The sequence below is a fragment of the Accipiter gentilis genome, chromosome 2 (assembly GCF_929443795.1).
Source record: "Accipiter gentilis chromosome 2, bAccGen1.1, whole genome shotgun sequence".
Classification (NCBI taxonomy): domain Eukaryota; kingdom Metazoa; phylum Chordata; class Aves; order Accipitriformes; family Accipitridae; genus Astur; species Astur gentilis.
This window is the reverse complement of record NC_064881.1, coordinates 33,185,743-33,210,302: the sequence shown is the minus strand read 5'-3', so window position 1 is coordinate 33,210,302 and position 24,560 is coordinate 33,185,743. Positions and strand designations below refer to the sequence as shown.

Genomic DNA, 24,560 nt, shown 5'->3' with positions numbered 1-24,560 from the left:
GACCATCATAAAAGAAAATGTTGTGAGGAAACGTGGCTTACATCTTTCTGAACACAAGTCTGCAAACTTTGTTCTTCTGACCTGGGGAGGACAGATCTATGACCAGAACTCCCTGCTGAGGCAATGTACACTTTGTACACCATGCACCTTTGATGCAAAGGCTCCTCTTGTTTACCTTGGGCCTCCATAGGAATCATGGTCATGTAATCGCTACGATCTGGGAAGTGCTGGGCTCCCAGTGGTACTTGTAGGGAAATATATAGGCTTATTTCCTACTACGGGCCACCTGATGACCCATCTCCCACCTTGTTTAGGTAGCAGCTTATGGACTTCATAGACTAAGATAAGTATGAACACCATGCAGGTACAGTGGTAGTACTGAACCAAAATGTTCAGATGCTTGGTCAAATAACATTAAAATCAGATAGATGGGCAATGACAAACCACTGGAGCATCACCTTACCACAGGTATTAAGTACGCAATAGTAAGACCAGCACTGGGCCCCTGACTCTTAGTTAAAATATCAGATGGGTCTGGGTCTGGCAATGAGTTTCAAAGGCACTGGCACAAAACCAGTAACTATGTTTTAGAAATACTTTTATGAAGTACAAGAAGGAGTTTATTTTTGTTTCTTAGAAGGCTAAGTAATAAGCTTATTAATTATTTTTAATGAAGAACATTAAGAGGAATCAGAAAAGGAACTTATTAATTTTACAGAATCTTCACTTTTCTATTAAAATAATACTCAGGCAAAGATAGTGAAAATATGCAGCACTCAGACCCACGGAATCATAATATCAAAGGAAGAAAAGCCTGATAAGCTTCAACATTCAATTCCTTCTTTTTATAAGTTTCTACCCCACTTTTAGTTGTTACTATTGCTATTGTCGTCCACAGACCTGTTGTGCTCACTCCTGTGCAAATAAAGATAAAAAAGTCTGTCTATTGAAGAACTTATGATTCAATCTAGTTTTAAATACCTTGAGAAAATGACTCGTTTTTAAAACACTTAAAAGTATTACAACTAATTTCAACATTTATATTTGCTTCAAATCCTCATTTTAATTTTTCCCTTCATCCCTACTTCACTGCTGTCTACAAGGCTTTCCATCTACACGTCTTGTTTGTTTTTTTTTAAAGTACTGAGGCACTGTTTTTAAATGACCTTTAGTAACAGGGGCACATCAGTACTTTCTGGATCACAGGTCAGAGTTGACTCAACAGAGGTTAAAGCACAGGCTGCATTTCATGGAGAGGGAAGCAGTCTCAATGATATTGTGTTGCTGTCAAAGAAAAAATGTCTCAGTTCCCTGCTGGGCACCATATATCAAAGCTGCAGACTGTTTCAAATGAGGTATATTCACCGTTCACCTGTTAATAATGTGTACTTCCAAATTCATTACTTTATTATTTCCCAGTGGATCAAAATGAGTTTACTAGCTGTAAAGGAGTCTATACATCTTTTGTACTTACTGCAAAGTAACAGGAAAAAATGGGTCTCCAAGGGTTTGATAGATGGTGACAAATGACTTACAAACAGGTGACTTTGCTAGATTTCTTAAATGATTTTTATTCTACTCTCAGTATAGATTTCCCAACAAAGATATGAATTCATACAATTCCTTTCTGAACCATCAATATTTTGTATCCTTCTCCATAATATTTTTCCAGAAGTCACAGGTAATTTTCCTCTGCATGTCATGTACGAAAGTGTAAAAAAACAAATGGCCAAATTATTCACTCTGTGTGTTGCTACAGACCCAGTAGCTACTTGAATTCACAGCTTTTGATGATTGCCTCTCTGTGGAATCGTAAAGTTAAAAAGCTTACATCAGAAAGTAGTGGCTTTGAATCTATGCTTCAAATGGGAGAAGAATTTGCCATGAACTGCTAACAGACTCTACACAGCCCAATAATACTAATGAAATCTTACTGAAAAAAAGTTTGGTTTAGGTCCTTTGATTTCAGAGTCACAGACTGGCAATACATAAGCAGCTCTCTGCTTATCTAGTCAGAAGTATGCAGAAGAGATATGTTACAGGGACACGAAGTTGCTGCTTTTTGTTAAAGGACTCAGTCTGTCAAAACTGCCCCAGCTGCCTGAATAATGAAACATTTTGCAGCTGAAAAGAGCTGGTGAACATTGTACTGCAATCTGCCGTCCTCATCCCAGGAATGGCAAGGTCACTTTGTTGCGATGTTAAAAAATTTGTTACACCAACATCTTGGGTTGAGAGCTGCAGGAAACTGCATGCTGACATGCTTTTGCTGAAAAATTACATGAACATTGACATATCTATACCCAAGATCTCTCTCCCTCCATGGCAGAAATCACAGTGGGTGAACCTTATCCATCTGTCTATACATATACAGATAGATAAAGCTATTGGGAACACAGACTGCCTGTCCTGTAATTTTGCTAAAGGACCTATCATACACTGGGGAAAGAGTCTTGGGCTACAGCTTTCCCTTACAAACATATGGCCTGTTTGGCTAGAAAGGTTGGGCACAATTAACTTTCTCCATCCAGTAATGCAGTTGGAGCAATCATTATAATCATTCTGAAATAGCTTTAAGAAACCAAACAGCACATGCACATTGAAAATGGTTTCTTGATGCTTGTTACCTTTTGCACAGTTTTTGATATTTTTACTAGAATATAGATTTTTCAAAAAATGTTACTGGCTTTCACCCCTGTGAAGGAGCTTGCACAGACCGAATTGACATGCTTTTTCATACAGCTTTGCAAAACACCGCATTTAACTGATAATGGCTGCAATCACAGTGGAAAGCTCATAAAAACTGAAATACTAGGATTAAAATATAATGAAAAACTAAGGAACAAATACTCACCAGGAATCAGTTTTAAAACCTACAAATTAAATTCTTTAATGATTTTTTTTTTTTACTGAATGACACAAAAAAGAACTAGAAAGTGAATTTGAAATGAATCTTTATACCCAATAAGGGAAGGGGCACAGAGAGCATGAAGAACCATTAGGAAGAGAAAAAGGTTTGTATGTGAAGAAATCCATTACTTAAAACTACGTCCTGCACTCTGTTTCTTGTATCTTCAAATGCCTCTGCAAAATTACATTGAGCTGACTTTTTCTACTACAAATTCTCCTTCCTCGGTTGCATCATCTTCCTACTTAATCAGCTCTATTTCTTCTAGTCTCCTTTAGCATTCATTTCTTTTCCTCACATGGGCTGACATTGATTTCTTCCAATACATAGCAAAGCACATGACTGATTCTTCTGTGATGTCTCTGCGTTCTCCTCTTTATGCATTTCTCTCCCCTTGCCCCTGTCACGGGTGCAGAAATTTCTCACTGGATCTCTTCATCAACCGTTTGATTTGCCTAGGTGATCGTATGCTATCTTCTGGTCTCCTTTCCCCCTGTGCCTCTTTCCTTATTCTTACCTCTAGCCACCTGGTCATCAGTGGCTCTTTCCACAGATCATAGAAACATGTTTTAGTATAGCCCTTTAGAAAGTAAAGTAGAACCTCTAGACTCGCTCTTATCAGTTCTGCAACTACAGCCACATCTCCTTTCTCCTTTTCATCTCTGAATTAATTGGACACATTGTTTTAAGTAAATCTCTTGAGTTCTTGTTTTCCAATTACATTTCAAGCCCCTTCCAAACAACTATCTTTCCCTTTTTGCATTCAGTTGAAACTGCTCCTGCCAAGGTCTTTAATGATTTCTTAAGCTTTCAAAAGTACACTGTTTTCTTCTTTGCTTTGCTACAATTAACCATGCTCTAATATGTTACTTCCCTTAAATGCCATAGTTCCATCCCCTCTCAATTTTTTTCTCTCTCTAACCTTTCATTCAAAATGTGCTCTAGCAGATTCTCATTTTCTGCCCACCCAGTTAACTGTGATGGTCCCATAGGGCTGTAGCACTGTCTCCTCTATTGCTGTCCCTCAAACATCATCCTTTCATCAATAGGACATCAAAGCATTATCCCCTCTGCAATAAAAACTCCCTCTTGCCTCCCTTGTTCCCTCCTGCCTACACTAAAACCTCTTTCTTTGGCACCTCCTTGTAAATCACCGATCTCAACTCGGTATTGTTAAACTTAGTAATTCCCTCCAAGACCTCTCTTCTGCTTTTTCTCCCAGCCATGTGGATCACGTGTGTCATTCAGACCTGCTATTTGGGCAGGCCTTTTAATTCAGGCTTCATATTAGGTCCACCTTTTTGTGACTTGCGCATGCTTTCTATTTCACAGCTCTACCCTCTCTGTCCACTCACACAGCTAATTGTTTGGCTTACTCTCTCACCATTTCAGACACCCAGCTACTGCAGTGCTTTTCTCCAGCCTTGGCAATTTACCTACCCTAATCCCTTCCAGGATACTGTAGGAAAGATAAGTTTCATAGCCTTTTAATTTGGCTGTGTCACCTTTCTCCATACATTGGTAAAAAGCTATAATCTCTTTTATCTAGTTGTACATAAGTCATCTTTATTTTCCAGTATTTTAGCAGTTGTGCCTCATCGCATTTATCTTCTCACATTCAGGACTGAGAGACCAGCTCCTGCTGCTCATCAGACTTGCCCCATCATCCACTTGATATATTTTTAGTAAGCACCTCCTGTTTTTCCCTCATTGCCTCTAATGCTTGAAAAGAGCTCTCCAGAAACATTCTCAAAGCTATCTTATTTTCTTTCTTCAAATCTCTCCTTAGTACTCTCTGTTGTCAAGATGTCCTCAACTCAGTATTGTAACTAACTCCTGTCATGTGGAACATTTCTTAATTCTTCTGTGTGTTTCCCTCCCTGGACTCATATGTCATCTTCTGATTTAGACTCCATGTGCTTGGAACAGAGGTTGTATTTTTCTTCCATATTTCTACAGCGTGTAGCATAGTGAAATCCTGCTCTGTGATTACAATTGTTCTGTGTTCATATGATAAAACAAAACTATCCTGACTATCAGAATTATTGCTTAGGATTGATGTTTAGAGAAATATTAAGGAAGGTTAAGATTTAGAGCAATCTTAAACAGATTTCCTGCAATAAAAATCATGAGTGCTCACACAGTAGATCTGAGAGTGGGTTTTTTGCCCCTGATATCATCAGGGAGCTGGAATAAGAAATAATGTCAGGGTACTGTACATAAGGAATCCTTAAAAATTACAAAACAGGGAAGCTTGACCCATGCTTTCTGTTCACTAACATTTATTGCCAAGAAAGAACACAATCATGTTTTCCCTATAGGTTAACCATATGCCAAGGTTTAGTTTTACAAGGTTTAATGAAGGCAAAATCTGATGCTGCAACTATTTCTGCCAAAAAAGATTTATTGATTTATTGTGCTCCAGTGCTCCAAAAGCTAATGCAGTTTATTGTGCTGAGGGACTCTTTAAAATAGGCATGGGATGAATCCATGATGGATATCTGTCTTCACGGTCATTTAATTTACATTGAACCCACCTATGATCTCAGTAGATTGAAGCCCTTAGTGTGACTATTACCATTACTCATAAAGTATATAAGCACAGTGACATCAAGAGGTATGATGTATCCTTAATGAGCTAATTTTTGATGGTGGAGTGATTGAGAGCAGCCCCTGTGTTCCAGATTGCCCAGAGGAAAGGCGACTGCTGTTCAACTACAGATGCACCTCTGAAGTAAAAATATATGTTGAAAATTCCCACCTGCAATATATCTTTTCTTGATGCCCAAGATCTCAAGAACTAGGTGATAATTTATTACTGTTCTGTGACAGATGAACTGGCTGCTTCGGTTCTGTTGGGCCTCTCAAATACATATTGATATGTTTAATTATTAAGTGATGCTTTGGTGATTGTTTAATATTGGCGGCGTGTCTGAAAACATTTTTTTGGAAAGCTGAAGTTGTTAACTTATCTTATAAGTACCTTATAAATTTCCAGCTATAAGGTATCTTATTAATTGCCAAACAAGCAAGCAGAAGGCACTGAATTTACAACAATGCTTAGGATTGATTTTGCCTTTGGGTTTGTCCACTGAATACACATGTCATGCTACTTCAGTATGTTACTGAGACACAATTACGTGTGTATATAAATATATACATATACCTACAGCTGTACCTATATCTATATCAGAATCAATCTGTGCTTTTCAGTTTGTTTCTTACCTAGAAGAATGTTCACACAATACTAAAGAGATGAGCACTTATTGTACCTTGGGAAAGGAAGGTGGATTTAGAGAAACTTTCCTTTTTATTCATAACTTACATACTAAAAGTGGTCAATATGGGCAAAGTGAGCAAATAATACTAGAGGCTGGTTTCCAGGTTGGGAGCCAAAATCTAAAACACGAACAAAAGTCACTGCACAGCAGTCTCTTAATAATATCTTGTTTCTCTATTAAGTAGGGACTCCTGACTTCTGCTGCTTCTTCCTGAAGGCAGAGAGCAGCTAACAAGCAGAGGAACAAGCCGGCACGGGGCACAAGAACTTGTTTCTCAAGGAGGACTTTTTGTGAGGGACAGTGTTTTGTCTGAAGACTAATGTGAGTGAAAGCTGGAAAGCAGACACAGGGTCATGCTTTTTGAGAGGCAGGACTTCCAGATCCATTAAACTGGGCACTTAGTGAGGGCTGGGAGAGAAAAAGGTCTTTGAAATATCCTTTCCCACACTACCATTTAGCAGTCCCTGGAACACATATGCCAAGGCAGTCTTAAAGACAGCTATTTCTAAACAACTGCTTCTGCTGAGTTCTAAAATGCATTCACGAGTGAAGGAATGATGGCACTTAATGAATAAAAGCAGTAGCATGGCTATATTGGTCCATATCACCCCAGACTGAACACTATGCATTTTGATACTCTTTTTGTACCACCTTTGCTTTGTGCGTGTTCATGTGTGCGTGTACGTACAGGCATGTACACATGTAAGTCTATAGCAAAGGAAGAAAGTGGATTGCCATAGAGTGCTCTGTGCTTTCCCTAATATATATGAGCACAGTTTTACAGGTGTAAGTTATCTATAGATAGTGCAGAATTAGCAGGTTAAAAGAAAGTATTTTTTTCTGAGATTTTCTGCCATTCTGGTGTAGGTGAGAAGGGGTTCAAGAATATTCAGCAAATCTCAAACTCATTTTTTGCTAATGAAGAAAAAAGGTATATTGTATTTCTCTTAATGCAAATTACATGGATTTTGCAATACAAAATGTCACTCATTTACATTAAAAGTCATGGTTGAAAGTAATTGTGGTAAAATGTATAAATCCAGAATCTTATTTGATAAAACCTTAACCAATTGTGCTGAAATGTTTCTGGACACATTAGAGCAGCAGATGTACACAACCCCTCCACAATACAGCAACCCATGACAGCTATTCACATGGAATAAAAACAAAGGGAAGACTCTGCTTATCCATGTCGATTGTCGATCAATATGCAAATTTATGAGCCTACACAAAGAAGATTACAAAAAAAATTCCAAATTATCTTCTTTAGCACTGTCACAAATGGAACTAAAGGTGGTTTTGATATCGATGAGATATCACTCAACAAAAGATTTTTCCCTGAAATAATAATTCAAGCAGGTAATATAATAAGGAGCCTTATAATTTCTATTGTTTATTACAGTCAAACTCAAACTCTAGTCTAAACCAATTTAAAAAATAATATGCTGTAGTTGCATGCATAATAATAAGTCAAGTTAGTGTGCTGCATCATTTGGTATGCAGAACAAGCTCACTGAAGCTCAGAGTGAAACTTGCTTACATATGAAAGCATCATGACTGAAAACAAAAAAAGCTGCAGGGAATATAGACAATAAGCTAAGCAAAAGGGAAAAAAAGGGACGACAAGTAGGGTCCTGGTACAGGAGGAAGAAGAATAGGTCTATAGAAACAGAAGTATATTTTACCTGTCATCCTCTTTCCCTTCCTCAGCTTGGTCTTCTTGAGCTTTTTCATCATGCCCTGATCCTTTGATTTCCTCCTTATCACAGTTCTCTGTCACCTCTTGCCCTTCCCCTTTTTCATTAATTTCTTGCTCCTTTGCTTTTTCCTCCTCCTCCTCCTCCTCCTCTTTTTCTTCCTCCTCAGGAAATATTCCATTTTGTTCATCCCCTTCCAGCCCTCCCTCTTTTTTTCCCTCTATATCCCTTGTCCTTCTGAAGTCAACAAAAATTGACAAAGACATGCAAAAAGAAAAAAGAAAAGAATAAATTAAAGTTAAGGTCATGGAGAAGAGCATGCATGAACTCACAAGAAAGGAAATGCAAAAGAAAGGAAATAAAATCTAAAAGATGGAAGCAGTCATAAGTTAAACCATGCTGGCTAAGACTCAAGCCTACTCTTAGAGAACCTTGGGATGTTTTCTTAGGACAGTGTCTAAGTCCCTCTTCGAATAAAATTTGCATGGCAATACATCACATTTAGAAATGTATACAAAACTGACAGAAACAATGTGGTCCTAACAGTGCTCATATAAGTAGATGTTTAAACAATCTTTTCAAACACACTATTCCTCTCAAGAGGACAATTTTCTGAGAATTAATATAGGCTGGCATTGAATTTTGCTGAGAGCTGCAGATGGGTTACACCTTCCAAGAAAAACAATCTTTCATTCGTTCTACAGGTAGAGCTCTTCCGAGTGTGCACAGGGCGCAGGCAAAGGCGATGTTGTGTTTTGCTCACAGATACACTGCGTACATCTTGTTGAAGAGTACTTCAATGGTTGTACGCTTACAGTTAAGTTGGACTACTGTAAATATTAAATAAATTGAATTCATCTGTGTAAGTATTAAATAAGACTTCTATAAAAGTTCAGCAGGTCTAATTTAAAAGGAAATTAAGATGCCTGTGACACTGCTGGCACAAATTTTCAAGTTAAACTGTCTTTTCAGCTACCTTATTTTACTAAATGGTTTTCAGAAAGTACAAATCTAAGTGTATCTAAAGCTTGCTGACAGCACATGTTTGTTATTTTAGGGTATGTTAGTATAACCCAAGATGACAAAACTTGGCTAAAAACAGATACCATGAAGGCTTCAAAAAGCACTAGATGAAGAAGTCACTTAAACCAGTATTTTGCAATTTCCCTGCAAACTTCAACCTAGGCAAAACATTAATTTCAAACACAAGTATTGACAAATGTTCAGTTACTTAAATTACACGGCTATGGCTGGCGCTACAGCTCCTCGCACTCACCTTATTTTCTTGTTTCCTCTTGGACGCTCTGACTGGACGGACATGTAGCTTGTGCTGCTGAACCGTGAAGCACTGCTTGTCCGTGACACAGCGGAGACATCACTGACATCGCTGTCTGAAGACTTATTGGAAACATTGTCTGAGCCTCGCTGAGGATCCCGTCCTGACCGATACTGTAAGAGGAAAGGGACAAGGATACAGATGTTGTCAGTGACATATTACCATGAATCAGCTATGGAGCTGGTCCCTGATGCTATCTAAACTGCCTTTGTCACCAGACTGCCTGAATTTTTATAATGATGTTTTTAACTGATACAGAGTACAAGTTATATCTTGGTTTCTATTAATTTTACTCTGCTGTGCTAGCCCATTCAAGCTATTGGCTCCTCGGCTTCTTCCATAGACTGACTTGTACAAAACTTTCAGCTCTTCCAAAGGTTTCACACACTTTAGCAAAGACATCTAAACCATCACAGAATATTCTTATTGCAACTGTTTCACCAGTGCACAAAGCAAAGCAGAGAGATTTAATGACTTGCCCATGATTACTGAGCTCATGAAAAATTGAACAAAAGACAGAATGTGCTTCATGCTATCTATAAAATACGTGTCTCTTTTGGGGCCTAGCCTATTTACAAAAGCTTCTAGTTGACAAATGTTGATTTTTATTTTTTTTTTTTTTTTAAAGTAAATAGATAGATGAGATTATCAAACCAGAGGACAAAGTGATGTAGCTGTGCAAACAAACCATGCATGTTGCTGAACTGCTGGGCTGGGAAGTCTGAAAGAATGGGACAGGACTAGAGATAATTTGTACTGACAATGTACAAATACCTCAGAAACTAAAAAATTACAATAGTATTTGAACTTTTTAACAGTATATTCCAAACACGGAACTGGCAGGTGACTGGTGGCCATATAACATAAAGCAATATTTTGCAGAGGTATTCAAGTTAGATCCAAACAAAATATTATGGCTATTTTTTCTTGTTACACAAGTTAGCTCTAGATTAATGCTAAGTCTGTGCCACTCTGCATTGTACTATGTGCAGATATAATGAATAGCAGAAAGATATTTTTCCCTCTCCTCTTCATACACAGACATTTCTGTGTATACAGAAATCTGATGAGTTACTATTGATGATCTTTCCAGAAAAATAGTACTGCAAGATGAATTGTCAATGATCACCAGCTAGTTGTTTGGCTGCCATGGAAAGAAGACAGTATGGAAAGATGTAAAGAGCAGCACATACAGGACTGAAAGAGAACAATGGGGGAAAATAATCTGCATAATACATCAGTGGCTTGTTGAACTCTTGGGGGTAGCAACACTGGGCTCATCCACCTGGAGAAAATAATTCACAGTGTAAAGTGGCACATCTGTGTAGTCCTGCAGAAGAGAAGGGTGTCCAGGTTTGGCTATCAAATTTGTCCATTTTTTATAGTTTTAGAATAACTGTCTTTCATGAAGTACACAGATCATTTCCTTCTGTTCTCTTGCAAGGAATGTTACACTGGGAAATATTCTGAAAGACTGTGCAGTGTCTAAATAGCATTTCAGAATAGCATTTGAGTGCTTATTTACCATAAATGAATTTTACGCTTAGAAGTAGTAAGTTATTTTGCCTATTTTAAGACATAGGAATGAAATAAAAAAGAAAAAAATGCTCATGCAGGTTACGCTGTACACATGTTGCAGACAGTGACCAAGCACAACCTGAACTGCACACTTACATAAAATGGTTGCACATGCTGCAGCTGGCTTCCTGATCTGTACTAATTTAGAGTATTTGTGTCCATTGACAAACCACTCGAGCCCTCCCCAGCCTTTAAGTGTGAGAGTGCACTTAGTCAGACATGAACTCACAGAGTGTCTCTGTGATTACGTTTAAATGTTCTAATATTTACTGACTGTTTTTACTGATGCCTTTAATATCTTTGCTTGATAAAGAAGACAGTACATATTATTATTGATATATTCATTTGGGAACATAAAAACAATGATTAAACAGCTGTCCTGATCAGCAGAGATAATAGGACATTCTACCAGAATAAAAGGATTGTTCTTTTCCAGCAACTCCTTTTAAAAGAGCAACTACTTAGCCCTTTGGAGAAGAAAAAACTAACTATGTCTGGTGAAATGTGTATATATTGAGTCCCACCTATTCAGTTCCACCCACCTAACCCTCCCTAGAATAATTCTGCATTGAAGACCAAGTTATGAGTGCAATTCGTGTTGGTTTAGCCTAAAACTACCAGGACTGGGAAGTACAGCCTGGTGTACTGGGCTACCACCACGCACTACAGAAAAGGCAACGCAGAGCTGCCCTCGGGCCTTCAGTCTCTGCCGAGGCTCCCAAGCAGACGTACTTGCTGTGCGAACCCTGTGCTGCCGAGGCTACGCTGCTACCGGCTCCCGACAGAGCTAACGTACAGCCCAGCTGTGTGCGCCTATAGGAACAGCTGTCGTGTTGACAGTGGCTAGTGACCTCAGGGTAGGCACACTGCTAGCATTACAGACCTAATGTGGCTATCCTTTGGGAAAATAAGATAGACCGTAGTGCCCGACATAACGATTGATGGAATTGTTAATTACGTTCCAATTAGGGGATAGGTAATTACTTGTGGTGACTCATAGAATAACAGACCTCAACCTGCAGATCCCACACTGAGCTTGCCAAGCAGTCCATGGAAATGAGCCCTTCTAAATTAAATACTTGCAAGCAACATGAAGCAGCAAAGGGTATCAGCACTTCTAAAGAATCATTCTGCAGCAAACTGAAAGCTTCAAAACCCTATGGTTTTGATTTTGTCTGTTTCATTTCCACACCTGGAGAACATCAGTTCTTAAAATACGTTTTTCATAGCAAAGTGCTGTATATAACAAATCGACATTTTCATAAATAAAACAACCTTAGTGTATTTTTTTTTGAAGCTAATGCAATAGTAATAATCTAGTGATATATGGTGAAGACTGATAATTGCTATGGCAAGAAAAGTAACTTAAAGGTAAATCGTTTCAGAAATATAATGTGAAAAAAGATCATCAGATCATTACCTTGTCTCTTTTTTCTCAGTTGTATGTAATGGTACTTCCCATCGAATGTTTTCAATTGGGTCAGATGGCACAGAAATATTATTTGACCTTCACTATTTCAGGATGTTTTAGATTTCAAATTGGGAAAGTTAATGGATCCTTTCATTAAATCTGAATGTCTTAATATACAATATTTGTTTTTAAAAGTTTTATTTGCACATTGTCTGAGTTACAGTCTCAGCATCTGTGAGCTGCCTACCAAAGTAACATCTAGAAACTGAACCTAAATTGTCTTTCTTGCTCGACAAAGTTCAGACACCTCACATTCATCCATTAACTCCACTCCAAATTGCTCTTTATTCTGCTGCTAAGGTCTACTTTTGAATTTATATCTGACTTAACTTCGTTTAGGAAATGGATTATAACAGTGAGTGTATTGCATGTTAGTGTTTCAGTAACTGCAGCACAGAATACAAAAGGAAACATACTGCTCGTCTGACAGAAGCCATGCTGGCGTTTCAATTTTACATTTGTTTCTTAAATTGCAATTCTATATAAGGCAGTTTCTGAAGTTCTCCTTTGCTCTCTGCCTCAACAGTAAAATGGTACTTCCACTGTGTGAATATTGATTTTAGAAAAGTATTAGTTCTTTCATGTCATACACTCTGACTGTAAAACGAACCATTTTTGCATGATTTTGTACTATTCTTTCTTCAGGTTTTGTGTGGCTAAAGTTGCCACAAGGATTACATCATCATATATTTCATATACCTCCTTGTTTCCTTCCTCCTAATTACACTTTCTTTTTTTCTAAATGTCACCAACTGTATGATAAGGTCAACTATTAGATTGAAAAGGTCATTATTAACCAAGTGCCATCCACCCATTATACTTGAAACACTGCTACCATTTCCAGTCCCTCTCCACTGCTGTCCCTACGTAGCGTGCTGTAGGAGCCTGCACTCTCTGAATGCACACTGCTGGGGAACTGCAGCCCCCAGGGCTGGATCCTGGCGGTGGCACGGCCACATGTTTGGATCATCAGATCCAGCAACTACCCTGTATGCTCCAATTTCCCACAGAAGAAAATATGGGCACGAGGCCAGTAAGGGAGCCTCACGTGCACTGAGAGCTGCCCCGGTTTGGACAATCAGGAGGTCCAGGCTGTGGTGAAGTGCACTTGCCTACTACGTAGGTTAATTAAATACTGTTTCTTTTAATTTTTTTTTCTTTTTTCTTTTTTTAAATAACAGCCACAGCAGTAGGAAAATTATCTCCTGACTTTTCCCTATGCTGGAATTATATGCCTCTTTTATTGGAATAAGGTTAAATTTTCATTTCCAACCCAATCGAGACTCATATAACATAGGCAGCATTCTGGACTTTACGACCCATAAAGCAGTAAGACTAGCCAGCCTCTTCAAGCTGTTCCAACAATAGGAAGTCTGCTGCAAGCAGAGGGTTGATTAAAAGTCACTTTTGTATTTTTAACAGTAAGCTGATTTTGTCATATTTTGCTGTGTTGAAGAATGGGATAAATTTCATTATTACAGATTCTATCAAACAAGTTTTAAAGTTTCTAAAAGCCCTTTCCCCTGCATTAGTAAAATAATCAGCTGGAGACCCTAACAAAGTGGCAGTTAGGTGTTTGTGCCAATATCTTGTAGCTGCAATAGATTACTTTTCTGTAGTAGTGAATTCGAGATTATTAAAGCTGAAAAAGAAATAGCTGCTTTGCTTTCTAATAGAACCTCTGCAAACATTTTGACCCCTTTGTGAACTACCACTGTATGACTGACAAGCCACATGGAGCTACAACTGCTCTGATACTTATTTCTCGAAAGAAACTGTTTTGGAACTTCAAATTCAAAGGGAGTCTTAAAGTGGCTTATATTGCTTTAATCTATTGTTACCACTCTTCCATCTTGGACTATACAGTCATGCAGTTGTCCAGGCAATTGAAATTGTCAGTGATTTCCAACCGTCTTTCTATTTTATTATCTTTTTTTTCTTCTGTTTTATAGTCTACTCATCAGTTTTTATTTGCTAGCATTTACATAGGAACATGCAAATCTGGTCAATGTTTTTACTGATCAAAATGTTGGGAAGATGTTTCAGACAATTGTCCATTGTGCTCCTAGAAGAGGATTAAAGAACCATTCTGGACTGTTTCAATAGTTCTTTGCCCTGCTGACAAAAGCTCTCGAGCAGCCAGAGCACAGCAATTGTACGAAATGTTCTGTAATTCCAACTGTAGCTTTTGGTGCAAGTTCACAGCCTCTAAAGGCATTGAAAAGTTTAGTTACACACATCATTTGAATGAATGTTATTGGATTGTTTGATTCTTCCTAAAACCTTTGTTAATGGCTGCCTAATGAAGTCTGCCATTAAAAATGAAACCAAATACTTACTAAAATTTATAACAACATTACATTTATATAGAGCAAAAGATTCTAAGCCCTTTTTACAAAATACCATATACAAATGAATACATAGAGAGAATATATGTTCAATCTATAGCTTGCATACACACAAACCCAAGATGAAGGCTATGATGAATCTGCCCTTGCATGTAATTCATACTTAGCCAATTCAATAATCTGTGCATACATTTGTCACTCCTGTCAGGCTCCATCAAGGCAACTGAGGTACATCTAGCGAGGTCAGACTTTGCCAGCCCTGCTTTAGCTATCAGCTGCACATAGCATCCATCAGTCCCTTGGGAGATTGAAGGACTGACCAGGGACATTAATTCTTGCACTGCTCTGGTATTAGGTATATAATAAGCTGCACAGTTGCCTTGGGCTTCTCAATATGGAGCTGTAACCAGTTCTAGCTCAGACTAATTCTTGGCTGCTGATCCTGATTTCTGCTTTTTAGTCCAGGATCCTATCCTGTATTCCTCCTTTTTATTCCTAATTCTTGGATCCTGCTTTCTTAGCCCTGTATTTTGCTTCTGGTGAGTCCCACTGGCACTGTTCCAACCCTGTTCTCTCTTCAGCCCATTCTTGCTCTGCATTAGGCACCCCTTGATCTCCTGACCCTGGCCCTACTGTGCCTCTCTTGGCATTCTTGTCTTGCACTAGCATAAACGAGAGAGCTACACATGGTGTTGCTACTTCTGAGCAGTACAGTTCTTGAACCAGTAAATCTAGCTGGATGTAAGGTGGTTTCCTGTACATCCATTCCTTGCCTCCATTCCTTATCCAACATAATTTTTTCCCATTATTCAGAACATCCCAATCTACTTCTACCTTAAATAAAAAGAACTAACTGTAACCTGATTTGCAAACCTCACTTTCTAAACCATCCTAATCTCCAGTAAAGTTAGGCCACCAATTGAAACATGTTGGTAAAAAGGAACATCCATATTTCTGTTGAACATATGAAAAAAACCCCTACTTCAGAAGTTCTCACATCCTTCCCTTAGTGGTTTGGTGCCATCTGTTTATTGATTTCACTAACCAGTGCTCATGTATACAGTCTTACAAAGGAGCTCCTAAAACCTGATTTCACTATGCGACTAAGCAATGTTGCAAACAGCATCCTACTGCTAAATTAGTAAATTAAAACTGAACAATGAAAAAGATTGAGCAAGTCAGCAGTGGGCCCTGGCAGCAAAGAAAGGCAGCCTTGGTTGTGTTGACTGGAACATAACCAGCAGATCAAGGAGAGCGATTATTCCCCTTTACTTGCAATCACTAGACCACATCTAGAATATTGTATCCAGTTTTGAGACCCAAAGTACAACAATGACGTTGGTAAACTAGGATGAGTTTATTGGGAGGCCACCAAGATGGCTGGGGCCAGAGTATTTGCCCTATGAGGAGAGACTGAGGGAGCTGAGCTTGTTCTGCCTGGAGGAGTGATGGCTTTGGGAGTACCTAAGAGAGTCATACAGGGAGGATGTCAAAAAGACAGAGCCAAGCAATTCACAGCAGCTCTAGCTGGTATAAGAAGGCACTTTTTTACCACAGGTACAATAAAGCAGTGGATCAGGTTGCCCAGACAAATTGTGCAGCTTTCATCCTTGAATGTTTTCAAGACCTGACCGGACAAAGCTCTGAGCAACCTGTGCTGATTTCACAGCTGACCCTGCTTTAAGCTAGGGGTTGGACTAGACAGCTCCCAAGGTCCCCTCCAATCCCAATTACTCTGTCATCCTACGGGTCAAGGTGATCCAGGAGCTGAAGAAGAAACTGCAAGGGCAGCAGTAATGCAGAAGCCGCCAATGGATAACTGGAAATCTAGAGGGAGGCAGTCTAGAGGCAAGCCAAAGCAAAAGACAAAAAATCATCTCCTTAACATATGTTGGCATATGTTGCAATTTTTTTAAGAACCCTATAAGTGCACAATGTGAAATAGATATAGGAAAGCACTAGAAAATATTCTGGGATTACATCAAGGAGAACTTACAGGACCTGCAAATATTTGGTAAAGTAGAAAGCAGCTCTTAAGAAGTATTTGGGTCTTTTAGTGAGCTTGAGAATTAGCTTGTCAACAAGTTTGTCTTCCTACAAAAAAATCTGTTCCTGCAGTCAGTTTCAAAACACCAAGTAGTCTCTTGTTCTGATGTGCTTTTTCATAAAGTATGACTTTTGGAAGATCAAGACAACCTCTAATTTCAGCTGCACTGATATCTGTTCTGAAATCAAGCTGTTATAGATGCAGAATTAATTCACAAAGGTAGCTTCCTCCAGTCAAGGGAACTAAGCATTCTTATTTAATCTTTTGAAAGGAGAGAGCACTGAAAACTCTCTGCTGGGGCATATGAAGTTACCACATTATTTCAAAGACTGTTAAAAATCACAAAGACACTGTTTAAAATCCCATCTGTCCTATGAAAAACACATTGAGTAAAAAACTGTTGTTTAAGGTAAAGTAGAAGACAGGTGAAACAACACAAGAGCAATTTTAAGCATCACCTCAAAAAATTCCTTAAAAGGCAAGCCAAGATGTGTTGCACACTGGAGTGAAAACATAAGGTTTATAACAGCCAAGCAGGTGTTTCATAATATCTCATCAAAAGCTACCTTAAAGTCACTACCCACAGAGAGAGCTTTTACTCCAAATCATCAAGTTATTGGAACAGGACTCTCGGACATGACATTTCATAATAACAAAAGACTACCACCACTGGCCTGCATCCTTCGGTAGTATGCCTCATGTACTATAGAACTAGACATCTACTTTAAAAAAAAAAAGACAACTAATTTCTATTATCTATCAAGGAAAGTAATTGAGATTTTTAAGAAGAGTTTTCATAGTCTGAATATTAAAGTAAGGTCATCTTTTCCATGGTTCTAGCTGAATCTGATTAAATGAGGTAGAAGAGAGATCCAGGTATAGCATACAGCTAGGATGAAACACCTGTAATTGACTATATAAATTGGAATGAATAGAAAATCTCGTGTGTCCTGTGGATGAACTTCACCTTGTTACAAGATCTGATGATTCAAACATGCCTTAATAAGTTATAGGTGAACCATGGAATGCTCTCATGTAGCCAGAATATTCCCAACAATTTTTGAACAAAAGCAAAGATCTTGAAGAAATATGAGTCTACATAATATGAAGGTAAATAAGTATGAGCTTCAAAAGAAGAACCCTTTAATGAGAATTAAGGGTAGGAGGATGTCCATCAGTCCCCTTTTTCTGACATGAAAGTAACTCAGGAAAGCAGGCAAAACGGAAAATAAAACAAAGCTCTTTCTAAGATTTATTTGAAATGTTTGCTGTCTAAATTTCCCTTCATAGTGCTGACCTTCTCCTGATTTTTAACTGCTATTTAAAACAGGGCGGAGTCAGTCACCAAGTTTCACTTTAGAGAAACAGGTCCACAGTCTGGCTTTGTGATGGTGGGTGATAAACTCTTGATGTAAATCTTCTCAAACTCATCAACGTCTTTTTAATTGCCACAGATTAACTTCTCGACTGTCTTATACAGAAGGAACAGTATCTATTTAAAATAGAGATCAGCAATCCTTTAGCATTCCAGAACACTGTGCCAAGTCTCCTGAAGATGCATCATCATGGACGCTGCTCACTGTAAAATATCTGAGCTGTTCAAGTCAGGTTGATTACAAAAATGCAGGTGTCCAGGGCTTCACAATCTACTGTGCAACTGCATTTAACGGTACGTCCAGTGCTTTATCTCCTGGAGAACTCCAGCATGTTTGTTAGGACAAATTGGTGAGCCTGCCTACAGTTAACTCACTTGTTCAATGGGTTCAGTTTCAGTGATAACTCTTAGTTCTCTTTCTGGTCTGGTTTAGTCTTCTGTCTCTAGGGAATCCTACTTACGTTGGATAAACAGAATCAAAGTGTGCTTCCTGTATTTGCTTCTGTTCCTCAAGCTGTTCACATGCCATTTCGATCACTACTGCACTCAAAATCTCTTGCACTTCATGCAGTCCTGCCACCCAGGCAGCAGCTTATTTTTCGAAGAGACTAACGAGGCAGGATTTCGGTTTTAAGAAATCCTCTTTTGCCTCTGATTGTTCAACCTAATTTGGGCTTCCTTGAGATGTTACTTTGCAAACACAAGCTAGGAAGTCAAACAATATGCATTTTAAGGAGTCCTCATTTAACCTGGATTTTAAACTACATTTCCATAATTTCTTTCAGTCCTTGGATCATGAAACCAAAAACAAATAAAAAGAGATGGAAAGGCAACCATCTTTTCTTATCACAGAATTTCTGTTTCATTACACTTTATTTCACCCCAAAAGCCTGTTAAGTATTTTAGCATACCTGATGGTTTGAGAACAGAGATGTGAACTTCCCCCATAATCCTACTTTCCCTATGTAACATTTAATTATGACTTTCACTGAATTTGTCCTTGGACACAGCACCTTCAAAGGAATTCATGCTAAAGAGAACAGCTGGATTGACACATGGGACATCTGGTGAGTGCTTATACCTGTAAGCAGAAGTGCCTAAGGATATAAATATATCTTTCTATGATTCCACTTTTTAAGTCCTTAAATCCATAGACATCAGAGGGTAGCCTCCATGATTTGACGGAAGGTCCCATACTTCTTTCTCTTAATCTCTTGTTTTCACTGATTATTAGGATACCTCTTGGAAAATCCCTGTACAATAAGAAATACATGAGCTCAGCTGATAATTTGTCTACAGATTTGGGAAACAAATCTGCAAGATGTAGACACCACCATCTCCCCATCTCCTTATCCCTCCATAGGCAAGTTAAACTGCTTAGAAAACATTACCTTTCCCTAAAATGTATTTCCTCAGCAGCTTTACCCTTGTTACATTGCAACTAGGGGAAAAAAGGCTGCAGGGAGATTCTGAGCATGCAAACCGCTCCTAGGGAATAGAGAAACTGAACTCTCTCTTTTGCTCTTTAGTCATTGTGCTTCAGTTCTCAAAGAGGGACTAATTAGAAAACATGTATTACTTATGTCTGTCATATCGCATTGTAAATACTATAATAATTTAACTTATTTCCTTGCTTGTAAGGTTAATTTGAATTCACTTTCACAGAAAATATGCAACACCTATTGACATTACTTACAACCTCAATTTTATCACATAGAACACTTTAACAGATAATAATATGTAATATTTCCAGAAAAGAAACAAAAAACAAGTCAGTTGAAACTGTATGAGAAATTTAGATCATTTCACAAGACAGGTATCTATATTGGAACTATTCTGGGGTCAAAAACTCTTTATGAATTATGAGAACCCTTGAAGTTATTTTCATTTTACAGATGTTTCCTTAGCATACCATTAGCATAGCATTTCCTAAATTTATGTGACTAGAAACTAGTTTAGAATTGGGAAAGGAAACATTTCTAACTGCCTTCTAAAAACCACCCAAGTTACTTTACAATTATTGAAACTGAAAGTCAGCCTGTTTACCAGAAGTGAATTTGCATTATCATCTCTTAGATACAGGAAACTATGTCACAGTGTTTTGAATTTTGTTTTTAGAAAATCATATTCAAACTACATAAAATGCAGATATTACTAATTAGCTAGTTGCTTCGGATTAAACTGCAGAAGTATGCAAATCACTAGAATTGTTTTTTACCTGATGGCATGTGTCACTTGATAGAGAACAGAAACAGGATGATGCATCCTGGTTCTCTGAAATTTAATGGATCTAAGACACTCTATACAGGGAAAAGAATAAAACAGCTTTTAAATATTTTGCATAGTTTAAAGAAAAAAGATATATCAGATAAATTTTACTGTCATAACACAAGTTGAACTTCATGACAAAACTTGTTGTATGATAGATGAATTTTTTTCCTCAGCATAAACTAACTCCGGAAGAAACACAATTTCCAAACTTCTTTTCAGCATGCTACTTAAGGTTATTAGATGAAAAATCTCTATATATTCAAGGCAAAGATTTTGGACAAGATGTTCTTTTATGGGAAAAAAAAGAAAGACGTTTTGTTTATGCAGACCTTAATTTATTTGGTAATTTTGCTAAAATTTCTTTTTCTCCTATCTTGGATTACTAGTAGTAGAATAAGTTTGCTGCAATAATTTAACTGTTCTACTTTTTGTATTATAAAAATGAACACCTTTGGGGTACATTATTACTCTGTTCAGAAGTAAGGATTAAATTTTCAGGACTGTTTTTATTTTTTTTCTTGTTATTTCTTGTTATTAGCTGATTCCAGACTGTCAATGAAACCTCTGTTAAAACAATGATTTCCATCTGCAGAAGGAGGATAATATTCCTTCTGATGTATTACTGAAGAAAATATTGTATTGCCTAACACTAAATCAAGAATAATTCTTGTAAGCAAAGACTTTACTTCCAACAAATGACAGTCAGAAATACCATAGGTTAGAAGGGCCACAGAGGTAATGTCATGGTTTAGTAACATTCTCACTAGAAGTGTTGCTGAAGGCATTAAGGCTTTACAAAAGAAGGCCCTCTCTATGCTGAGACTCCAAGGTCCTGACCCTACTTTGCTTAGCTCGATCACGCAGAACCAGCTTCTACAGAATAATGGTGGTGTGTTACATATCCATCCAAATCCTTCGTATATACTACTTGCAGTACAGATGCTTGAAGACACCATTATATTCACTAAAATTAACTCCAAGAGATGATATAGTTAAGATACTTCAAAAAAAAAAAAAAGAATCAAAAAAATGCAGTACCTTGGGGAAATCTGATTGAGATACATAGCTTTTTTTCTTGCATGACAGATGGCAAAAATTCCTCAGAACCACAAATCTGTTGTTTGGGAAAAGGATGATAAACTGGCAACATTTCCACTGATAACTTTGTGGCTGCCATCAAAGAAAATCAACCCGTTTAATCAAGAGAAGCTGAACTCCCAGAGACCGAGCTGAAGAAAACAGCCACACTGCTAAAACCACTTCACAGGCCTCATCGTTAGAGTCAGAATTCCAGATGATGACGGTAAGCTCTGGGCAAATCCTCCCTCTGAGGCATGCCCAGCGGAACCGTGGGGAGCGGCTCTCGCGGGCCGTCCCAGGAGCACCTTCTCAGGCTGCTGCAGCACCGGAGAGCCGGGCTGGTCTCCTGCCTCTCGTAGTGTCCGGTAGTGCTCGGTGGCCCCTGAACCACCCGCCGCGAAGCAGACAAAGGTCCTGCTTCTTCATTTTGAATCCTACGCGTTCAAGCAGGCTTCATGCAAGCACTGCGCTGGGACTTCAGGTCTATCCTTTCTACCTGCGTGCCGCCCTTTCCTTGTTTTTTCAAGGTCAACAGCCTAGCAAATTGATCTAGCAAACATGTTTCCATCTAGCCGAAACCACTGCTCTACCCTTGTTATCTGTCCAACGCGAATAATGTCCTTTTTGCGCCTTTTCTGCCTGGCAGAGAATTAAGTGGCACAGACTGCAGTCTGGTGTGATACATCTTATCATAGATGATTATTCTCATTTCTTGGAGCTCTCTGACTGTTGCAGCGATTCAATTAAGTTCATATATTCTCTATTTTTGAATGTCACACTTTGGCACCCAGATATTTAGTACATATTTCCCAGTTAATTTTCCTTCTTGTTTTCCATAGATTTTCTCATTTATTATCAGCATAACATCAGTTTCAGCACATCTTAGATAATTAATTCAAGCACAGTCACACTATTTTATACATTAATTGTTACTCAGTTCAATAGCATCTTGGAACTTCTTTACAGCTTAAATTCAGATAAGAACTGTAAACAGAAATAATTGAATTTACTATGAAAAGATAGCCACTTTGAAACAAGATAGACTAACAGTTTAGTAATTCACATGTCTATACAAAGCAGTTCTGAAAGGAAAATATCTTCTACTACAAAAAGGCTGAAAGGATTTAAGATAAATTGCAGTGATTACTCTGGCTGGAAGTTGGTCAAAACAGCACTCAGGTGATTTTAAAATTTGATTATTCAGGGAATGGTTACAATCACATAATTGAATCTGGCTTTGATAGAAATCTTTTGATGTGATATACCTTTTGATGTATATTTGATTTATAGGTGTTTGATAAAATAATTTTTTCTGGAAAATAATTGCTTTTTTGCAAAAGAATATTTAACTCATTACTGTAAAACTCAAGACTTTGTGTTACACAGTATTTTTTTTTTTTAAATGTAAAAAGGTCATTTTCTGCTGTTGAAAATCCTTTTTCTTCCAATAAACTCCAGTAACTGATGAATATTCAGAGCCAAAATAGACTGTTGATTTTATTTTTTTACTTTCTCTTTAAGATTCATTGTAAAATTACAAAGTACTTTAACAACATTGTATAATGTATTTAACCTCTGCTTTCTAGATATATGATTAGCAATAGGAGCTTACATAAAAACTAAGAAAATGGCTGACAATAAAAAGTACGTGCTGACAGATAAAGACAGCCAGTATGAGTCTATTGTCAGATGTTTATGTTTCAGCCATAACCATGATATGTGAATGCTGTATTTGTGTTAACCGCAGTATTTGTGTTAACCACAGTATTATGTTTACAATACCATGAATCTCTAATAGAGACATGGATACTCAAGATTAAAAACTAAATTAGAAAAGCATCAAAACCAAAATAAATTAAAAGAGAGCTTGAATTCAATGAAAAAAAGAAAATGACAGCAACCGAAATCTTTTCTGAGAGTTTGGATATCATTGACTAAAGAAGAAAATACTAGAAATCACACCAATCCGCACCTGTATTCAAAGTCACTAAATTACTTTTAACCCATCAGCAAAATACAGGTTGATAAAAATAGAAAAGAAAGAAGAGATGTTTTCTACATTACCATGCGTATAGAGCTCAGATCTAGAATTCCGACTTTATTTCATCTAGCTACATTTTTAAGTCTTATAATTGAACTTTAAATCCTGTATTTATAGGAACGAGGACTGCAACATCAGCAATTTATTCCACAAACTTTTTATATTAAAACCACAATAAAATGCTTGATTGGAAATATAAATGCTATCAGCACTATGGGCCAGAGAGTAGTAAAACTCCTTACGTACCACAAATGAGCATGATTGATTGATTAGGTAACCTGAGCACTTACGGGCTGTTGAGAGTGACAGTTCCTGTCCTTCCAGACCAGACAGCTGGTTTAGCTATCAATTTTCTTGTCCAAAAATACAATTACTGACTAGTCCATAGGAAAGCACAAAAGCCGTGGAACAGGCAGTAACTAAATAGTTTCCTCATATGGAAAATCCTTAGCCTAATTGGTGTTTGGTTTATTTCCTGAAGCAAAGAGCTTACTGGTTTGGAGGAGGCGAAGAGGAAGATGAAGGGGTTCCATAAAACTATGCACACCTATTCCCATTTATAAGCCTATCAAATTCTACTCATTAGGCCCCTAGTTTTACAGGTATTTTATAGAAATTAATTGCATGGAATATTTGTGTGTGTTATTATCTGTGTTAATTTTTGCCTTAATTATTCTTCAGCATAGCTCTATTCTAATTATTTCATCGTTCAAAGTTGTATCCAGGTATCTAAAATTTTAAAATTTAAACTGGTACATTAAAAGGAAAGCTACACAAAACAAATTTCCATTTTCTGCACTGTTTTGAGGCAATATGGATAACTAAACTAGCCTCCATTTTTTATTCAATGTTTTGAATATTTCTAATTACATCCTTAACAATTATAGGATCAAAGAAGTATATTCATAATTATTATAAATTATCAAATTATTACTGGGCATATCATGACCTTCCTAGAACTCCCAAACTCTAAGCTTAGATATTAAAAAACAATTACCAATTTGAAACCAATATAAATCAACTATAGCTTATACACAGTAAGAATATCAAAGGTCTCATCATCCTATTACCTTGGATGTTTGTTCAACCCCTCCTCTGCAAGGGTTTCAAGAAGGAAAGTGACAAGT

At 37.6% G+C, this 24,560-nt stretch overlaps 1 protein-coding gene across 50 annotated transcripts in view; it reads right to left on the bottom strand.

Annotated features, from left to right (window-relative positions):
- Positions 1 to 24,560, bottom strand: part of RIMS2 (regulating synaptic membrane exocytosis 2) — a 489,705-nt gene that overhangs the window by 67,488 nt on the left and 397,657 nt on the right. For 44 of the 50 annotated variants that reach the window (XM_049817916.1, XM_049817521.1, XM_049817544.1 and 41 more), the window contains 2 exons: positions 9,163 to 9,335; positions 7,875 to 8,123 (listed from right to left, as the gene is read on the bottom strand). In XM_049817916.1, the coding sequence (XP_049673873.1) occupies positions 7,875 to 8,123; positions 9,163 to 9,335 (422 nt within the window). The remainder of the gene's footprint in view (positions 1 to 7,874; positions 8,124 to 9,162; positions 9,336 to 24,560) is intronic. The other 6 variants (XM_049817762.1, XM_049817778.1, XM_049817934.1 and 3 more) reach the window with 2 other exon arrangements.